Raw genomic sequence first — 8,063 nt, forward strand, 5'->3', positions numbered from 1 at the left:
CAGGCGAAATGGGCCCTTGCGCACCCAACGCGCGCGACCGCCCACACCGCAATGACGTCATGTTTGCCGCGCGCACTTCGCGCTCTTGCGGACGCGTCGAGTATAAACAAGGCTGTAAGTTGGCATGCGCTTAATGCATATCTCATAAAACTGTATCAAAAATGTAAACGTCTGGGAGAAAGAGAAGAGCAGACATATGGATAGATCTGAATAAGAGTGACGACGCAGTAGTAGGCTACGGTTTTCTGTGCGCACACACCCGAAGCGCGCAGCCTTAAGCTATACAGCGCGCGAGTACTGAATTGAGCTCTCTTTCGCATCTGAATGGACAAATACACACACCATGTCTAAATGTCCATTTGGGAGAGTATTCATGTAAACACAGTCAGTTATGTATTTACAGAACGTTAACAGTTGTGAGAACAGATTTGAATCGGATAAGCATCACTGCAATTGTATCTGCACATTCGGTCTTAAAATAACAGTGCGTAAAAAACTAATGGCGTCTGTGCTCCTAATAATAATCAACCAATAAAAGAAAAAGAAAAGCATTCACTGTTCTTTAATAGCTTTAATAGGGATGAATTATTTAATATTTTCAAATAAATATGTCTGCTTAAAATATTAAATAATGATACTGTAAGTTGTTATAAAGAATGCATATATCATTCATTGAAAAGAAGTTCATGTTCTACTTTAAGTGGTTTTATTTAATTTGACGATATTTGTATATCACAGCAGTTAAATATGTATCTGTATTGCATGTTTAAACTTTAAAATCTTTGATATTAACAGGTTAATAGATGTTTTCTCCGGGAGTATAATGGGTTTGGAAATTTGAGAGAAATTCTAAACGCATTACAATTTAACTAAACCCATAGATTTTAGTTGACTAAATCTACTGAAGATTTAGTCGGCTAAAATCTTATTGTATTTCGTCGACTTCAACTAGACTAAAACTAAAACAATTCAGATGAGTAAAATATGACTAAAACTAAATAGCATTTAAGTCAAAACAAAAGAATATGACTAAAACTAAATAAAAATTTGCTTTCAAAATTACTTGACAAAAAGTTACTTGACAATTATGTGCAGGTGTAAAGAACCATCCACATCTAAGAGTAGCAATTCAAATCTTGCACCTGTTTAAATTGTGGTTAAAAAGAAAATGATGATCGTTTCGCTAGATAAGACCCTATTCTCAGCTGAGATTGTGCAGAGCCGTTTGAAGCACTTCAAACCCCTTTGAAACGGCATTGATTTAGACTTCAACAATTTGGTTGCGGTTGTGCAATCCATGGTGTGGAGAAAAATCCTGAAATGTTTTTCTAAAGAAAAAATATATATTTTCCGCTGAAGAAAGAAAGACATGAACATATTGGATGGCATTGAGGTGAGTAAATTATCAGGAAATTTTTATTTTGAGGTGAACTAATCCTTTAAGGTCATGATCTGATGTGTGTGATGTGGCACCATTTTACACTCTGTTAATTTATCAAAGATTTAAATTTATATTTATACAGAACGTTCACTAAATATGCTACTGACAATGTATTCGTTAAATGATTTTGTGCATTGTGTTTCTAATGGAAATCTGATGGTAGAATGGTGATGTTAGGCTGGGGACACACTAAAAGAATCCAAATGTTAGAGACCACAAACATGACGATAAGAAATCATAGATTTAGACGTTTCGTTCCTCTGGTGTAGTGTTTCTCAACGGGGGCATTCACAAGTACTTCCTTCAGCTTTTATTTAGATCATAAATTCAGCTTCTTGAGAAAAATATGAAAAGAAAGAACATGGCCCTACAAGACGCATCTTGCCAGGCTTGATATCATTGGTTCAGGTATTTTTTTAATTGAACGAGCAACAGTTCGTTTGACAGCTGACCTGAGATGTGATTTATATATGATCTTGTTTTTTTTTTTTTTGTAATCACAATGTCTAATGAATGTAAAAAGGGTCATTGTCTAATAAGTCTGATTGTTGTTTAAACAGAAAATGAGTACGACGGGTTAACACCAAAGATCCAGACAAGACAAGATTAGGGGTGACCCCGAATAGTCGAAGGTTCGATGCATCGATAGGAGGGCTACCAATCTCACAGTCGAATCTTCGCAGAGGGTGCTCAATGTCTGATTTCACATCTAACAACTGGGTTTCTGCTAATAAATGAATTTACAGCCTATTATGATAATGCTGTAAATTAAAATGTGAAAAGAAAAAATATATATTTTTAACATGCGTGAATAAATCCAATCTGTGACAGATTTAAGTTTCACTTTCCACGAACCCGTGACCGACAGTGAAGCATTTTGGCGGCAGGGATTTAAATCTTTAACAATGTCTAAGAAAATCTAAAGATTTCAAAATATTATCTTTTAATACTGTCTTGGGACATTAAGCCGTTAAGCGTTTTTCACATTACGCGTTTTAGAATGTAGGCTATTTATCCACGCACACAATTTGAAAAGACTTAAACGGATGCAGATAGTGTGAAAGACTAGATTTTTTCTTTCTTTCCATCAGGTAGGGTACCCTACAAGTGATTTCAAAACATTTCAGCCTTTTCTAATTTGATTTTTGGATGCTGTGAACATGTTCAGCTAAAAAGACTGCCACTCCAGTTTAGCATTTATTGTCGTCTAATAATTGATTTATTTTCATTTTATTCATTGATCACGCAGGTTATCTAATTTAACTATTTGTGGCTTGTGGCTTGTGTTTTGTGATAATCTGCAGAGTGTGTGCGTGTTTCTCCTCGGGGTTCCTCCCACAAAACAGGATTTCTGATTGTAAATATTCAACATGTTGGATATTTACGATTTGAGATCGGTGCGACCCCGACGTTCTTCAGAGCAGATTCAGTCACTCTTAATACACCTCACACCACAGGAAAATCTGATAATCTGTAGAACCATCAAGATTATTGTCGTACTCGAAAGGGGAGAATTGGGCCCAAAATCGGCCAGATTATCTTGTAGTGTGTGTTCAGCTTAAGTTTTGAAATCTCTAGATCAGTACATCTCTCTTTTTAATATCTGTAATTGTGTATTTTCTGGCTGATTCCGCAGTGAAAGATTTAGTGACTGTAATGATGCTGCCGGGGAATGAAGATGATCTGGATGCAGGGAATGAGGAGATAAAATTAAGACACGCCCACCAGGAGATAAGACACGCCCACCAGTGTCAATCACTCTGACGTCATCAACATTTCAGATCTGGCTACAACAAAAACACATTTCTGCTTATATCAGCTTAAAGTGTGAAATTAATCCGTGTCTGTTGAGCTGTTAAACTTGCATATAAAAAGCTTCTTTGTTTTTTAGATGAACAGGGAAACGTGTTTATCAAACAGTTTCATATATTGTTTTTACAATGTTACTCTTCATATCCGTACTCTATTAACATAATACTAGTTTGACTCTGAGAGCTGATTTTGTGTGGTTGTAGACAGTGAGTTTAAGTAATATGCTTTTTATAATGTTTTACCACAGCAGTATTTCTATAACCATTGCATGTGCTATTTTATTTAAATAACAGCAGTACCAGATTAATGTTCATGTTCAGCATTGATCACAGTGTCTTTAAAGCTGAGATCACATGACCTTAGTTACACTTTTATTGTAAAAAAAAAAAAAAAACGACTTAAGTTGACATTGTTTTTAATATTATTTTCATTGAAATTGTACGTGTGTGCCTTATTTTGCTTAAGTAATTATGCTTAAAAAAGTTAATCTGTTCCAATCGGATCTGAATTTATTTGTATTGATGCTGAAGCACTTAACATTACTCTTGTTGCACTTGTAGCAAAAAAAGATGGAAAAACGCCTTAGTTACACTATAACCACATTCTGTTTTGTGTTGTTTTATTAATTTTGACAAAAGCATCTGCTTGAGGAATACATGTTCATGTTAGATATAGATATGCCTCTGATCTTATCTGAACTTTTCTGTCCTCTAGTGGAGAAACCCTTATTTTGCTTCCTAACAGCTGTTTTAGCATGCAACTCATAAACAATGTACCTATATACAATATTAATAAATAATAAAAAGGTAAAATTGTGTGAAATGTGTTGCTTCATGTACTGTATGTACACAACAACATCTTCAGAGTACATTACATCTGAATTTATACAGTTAAAAAAAATTACAACCATAAAATAATCCAATCTAGCCATGAAAAGGCTCTATAGATGCACTTCATCTTTTTGAGCACCAGATGGCAGTAGAAGTGTAAAAAAATACTTCGAGTAAAGAACCAAAATTTATATGCTTTGTATCCAATGGATGGGATGGGTTGCTGATGGGATTGTTAAGCCCACAGCTGTCCTATTGATTAAATATAAGACATTTCTCAGGCAGTAAATGTGGATCTTTTAGAAGAGTTTAAGGAGCGCTGGTCTGTTCTTGACTCTGTCTCGCCCTGCCGTGCTCTTGTCTTGATCTCAATGATCTCAAGCCCTCAAAAGTCTTGGTCTTGGTTTCAACACACACTGGTCTTGGTTTTGAACTGGTCTTAACTACAACATTAATGCATATTCAAATCAACAGCGATCATGTGGGCAAATCCAAAGGAGTTGTTTTGGTGAACAGAAAGTCAATGAGTTGATTTAAAAATCAGTTCATTTTTCAACTTTCGAGTTGACAACTTTCACCTGTGAGAAAAAAAAAACAATTGACCAATAAATGGTCTTACTTTCACCAATTGACCTATTGGCTCAATACAAAAACAAAACAAAATATAAAACCTGAACGTTTTGCACCGTTTCATGCTCAAACTAATTACTGCACCTTTAGTTTCATGAAGCAGCCCTTTACTTTCATTCATTATATTAATAGACACGCTCATAAGCACAAACCATTCATCTACAAATAAGATCAAATCATGTTTCTTCAGTAAGTCCGAACATATCAGGTTTCATTTTGACTCACATTTAGGCCTATAGATAAACTTTCATTCTTCTCACTGAATAAATAATTGAATAAAGAAACTGCATGCCTGAATAGACAACGATATAATACAAATAATCACTTATAAGATGTATAATGTAGCCTATGTAGGCTATAACTTATAATGTTACAGATACATTTACTGCAGTGGTGTTGGGGAATTTACAGTTAGAGACTCAAGGACCATGAATGAAAACCTGGACTCAGAAGTGCTGTCAATTAAAGACAAGAGTCAGAATTATAATAAATTGAAGACAATTTTACTGAATATAGTTTGCAGTTTCAATCGCAGAAGTTCAGCTTCAAGACTCAAAAGGAGTTTGTAGGCCGCTCCCGTACAGTCTATACGTCACTAACTACATCATCACGTCAGGTTGAATGATTCTGATTGGCTAAGAAATATAAACCGTTCATTTCCACAAATGGACGAGAAGCATCTCTTCATCAATGATACGGCTGACACCCAGACCCTGAGATGACCCGTAGAGCCCACAGAACTGCTTTAGCTTGTCATTTCATCTTGTGTTCACCTCACCAATATAGTGCCAGTTGCCCATCAATACTGATCCGTAACAAATAATACTGGTACACACACACACACAGCTTCCTAATGGTTGAAATTGTCGAGCTTGAAATAACAGAACAGTTTCCAAAAACATCCAGATAACATGTTCTTTCTCTTATTAAATTATATTCAAATAATTTAATACGTACAAGGGAAAAAATATTATTGATTAATAACTTGATTATAAATCACTCAAAAGAATATACATTTGAAGTGGCGGTGGATTCTGGAATCTGACCCTTCAGTTCATATGAAGTTGATAGTCTCAATATGCAATTCTGTTTGAAATCACAATATAATAATCGGTGTCAAAACTTTAAGCCTACAGTGTTTGCTGCTTTTTTTTCTGACTCGTTTAAAAACTATTCATTTTTAAGTTTTCACTTCTCTAATACGGCTAATGGATCTGAATCACACGTTCAGTCAGAGAGAGAAGATCTCATAGTGAGAGTGATGGAGTTTGAACTGTCTGTCATGTTCAATGTGATAAAACAGTTTCAACATTTCAGATTCACCCTTTCCAGCTCTGCAGAAAGTAATTTTTCTCTCTGTTTGGCAAACTACAGGAACATCCTTTAACTGTCTGAGCATGCGCAGCTAAAGAGATTCTGCAGTTAATTCTTATCGCATATTTAATACTCGTTTAAATGAACCAATAGGATGCAAGTTCCTTACTTTTCTATATTCAATGCTATGCACTATGCAGTGCCAAAATAAACATTGCAACCGGCATTCACGGTTGTTTTGAATTGTGAGAGAGGAAAAAACACAACTTTCTGTCCTCCGCTTTCAAACTCGTTGATCTGACGTCATAAACCAGCACAGCAACAACAGCCACGCCCACCAGAGCAGAGAGAGCCAATCGGATCACAGCTTCAGTGAATCCGTTATAGTGGACATAGTCTAAGAAATAGATAAACAGGAAAGTAAAATAGCACAAATCTGCATTTTTATAACAGTAAAAGCTCCTTTCATGTAGTCACGATATTAAATTGTGTCATGTTTATCAAAATAAAACTGATTAAAAAACGCAGACCCCACTTCATTGATAGTATAGGCTTATGTTGAACATAAAATACAAAAAGACACTGTGTTAAACAGTACAAAAAGTATTGAATGAATGTCGTTTTTTAATTCGTTTTTGCCAAGAGCACGTGATTTATGACGGCTGAAGCTTCGTTTAACTGAGAATCACGTGACTGCATTACCCTCACTAAGGGAACACATCAGCTGGTAAGTGCTACTATCTATTATTAGTTCAGTTTTGTTATGTAGCCGAAACACTATCATAATTTGGTTGTAGAATTTGGTTGTCACTCCCATAAATTACAAAAGCCTGTGTGGACAAAATGAGATTAAAGCGCTCAAAAGAGGAGTGACAATTGTACTTAAAGGGATAGTTCACCCCATCATATCACAAATGTCATACCTGAACGCATCTGGTAGAGTCCTCTGATGTCCAGATGTTGAGATTGATTTCTGATGGGATTGTTCAGCACACAGCTGTATGTGTTTTTATTCTGATATTCCACATCCAGATGTAAAGAGATGCTGCTGCTGAGATCACACACACTGATACTGGACAATACACTGTTTTCTTTGTACCAGGAGTCACATCACTCACATTCAACACTGAACACAGCAGTGAACATTTTGAGCTGGATGATGAAGGATTTTGTGCACAGTATCTGGTGATGACAGGAGCTGAATAACACAAGAAAATAAAGAGACACGGAAATAAAGTCAGAACAGTGTGAAGGCTTTTTTGTTTGCCAGTGTTTTATTGTTACAGTTTATAAACGAAGAATTATAAGAAAAAAAAAGGAGCAAATGCAAAAAAAAAATCACACGTCAGAGAAATAAAGTCGCAATTGTGAGATATGAAGTCATAATTGTGAAAAACGGTATAAAGTCACAATTTTAAGTATTAGAAGTAAAGTCGCAACTGTTAAATATAGGCCTAGTTGTAAAATGAGCTTAGAAGGTGCACCTTTTTTTCGAGGAGAAATGGGACACAGATTTACTTCCCATATTTGAACCACAATTTGAACAGAGAAGTGAGTTTTGCATTGTGAACTTCCTCATCGAAAGCAATTTTTTAAATTTTCCTCACATTATGGTTAAGTCTAGTAAAAACTCTTTGATTCACCCTTCATCAGTTGAAGCTTTCATTCTGGACTGAGAATTAAAAAAAGAGAAAAGTTTGACTTTGACATGAAAAACAACCACCCACAGATAGGTCTGATTTTAAATGACATTTAGGAATGTAGATTATAGGCAATACCACAATAACGGACCAACTGGAAGATTTGCCATATAGATGACATGTCAAGGACAAAGTACGGAGGCCTTAAAAGGGACATGGTGATGATGGGAAAAATAGGAGATGGGAGGCATAATATTTCAGCGCTTTTGCATTCTCTTGCAAACGTTTTGCATTCCCCTGAGAAACTTTGCGGTCACTCACAAAACCTTTGTGTTATATTGTATCTTTGTTTTATTCGGAATCGGATAAAACATTTTTACAAAAAGTTTTTGTAAT

General features: G+C 35.5%; 1 protein-coding gene across 2 annotated transcripts in view; it reads left to right on the forward strand.

The window, feature by feature from the left end:
* LOC306987680 (uncharacterized protein) overlaps window positions 1–4,072 on the forward strand; it is a 125,292-nt gene extending 121,220 nt beyond the window's left edge. Inside the window, exon 13 of one of the 2 annotated variants that reach the window (XM_079592170.1) lies at window positions 3,078–4,072. In XM_079592170.1, the coding sequence (XP_079448296.1) occupies window positions 3,078–3,205 (128 nt within the window). In that variant the 3' untranslated portion in view covers window positions 3,206–4,072. Of the gene's footprint in view, window positions 1–2,001 lie in introns of both variants that reach the window. The other variant, XM_079592171.1, reaches the window with a different exon arrangement.
* Window positions 4,073–8,063: the final 3,991 nt, after the last annotated feature.

Source organism: Phoxinus phoxinus, assembly GCF_949152265.1.
Source record: "Phoxinus phoxinus genome assembly, chromosome: 20".
In the NCBI taxonomy this organism is placed as follows: domain Eukaryota; kingdom Metazoa; phylum Chordata; class Actinopteri; order Cypriniformes; family Leuciscidae; genus Phoxinus; species Phoxinus phoxinus.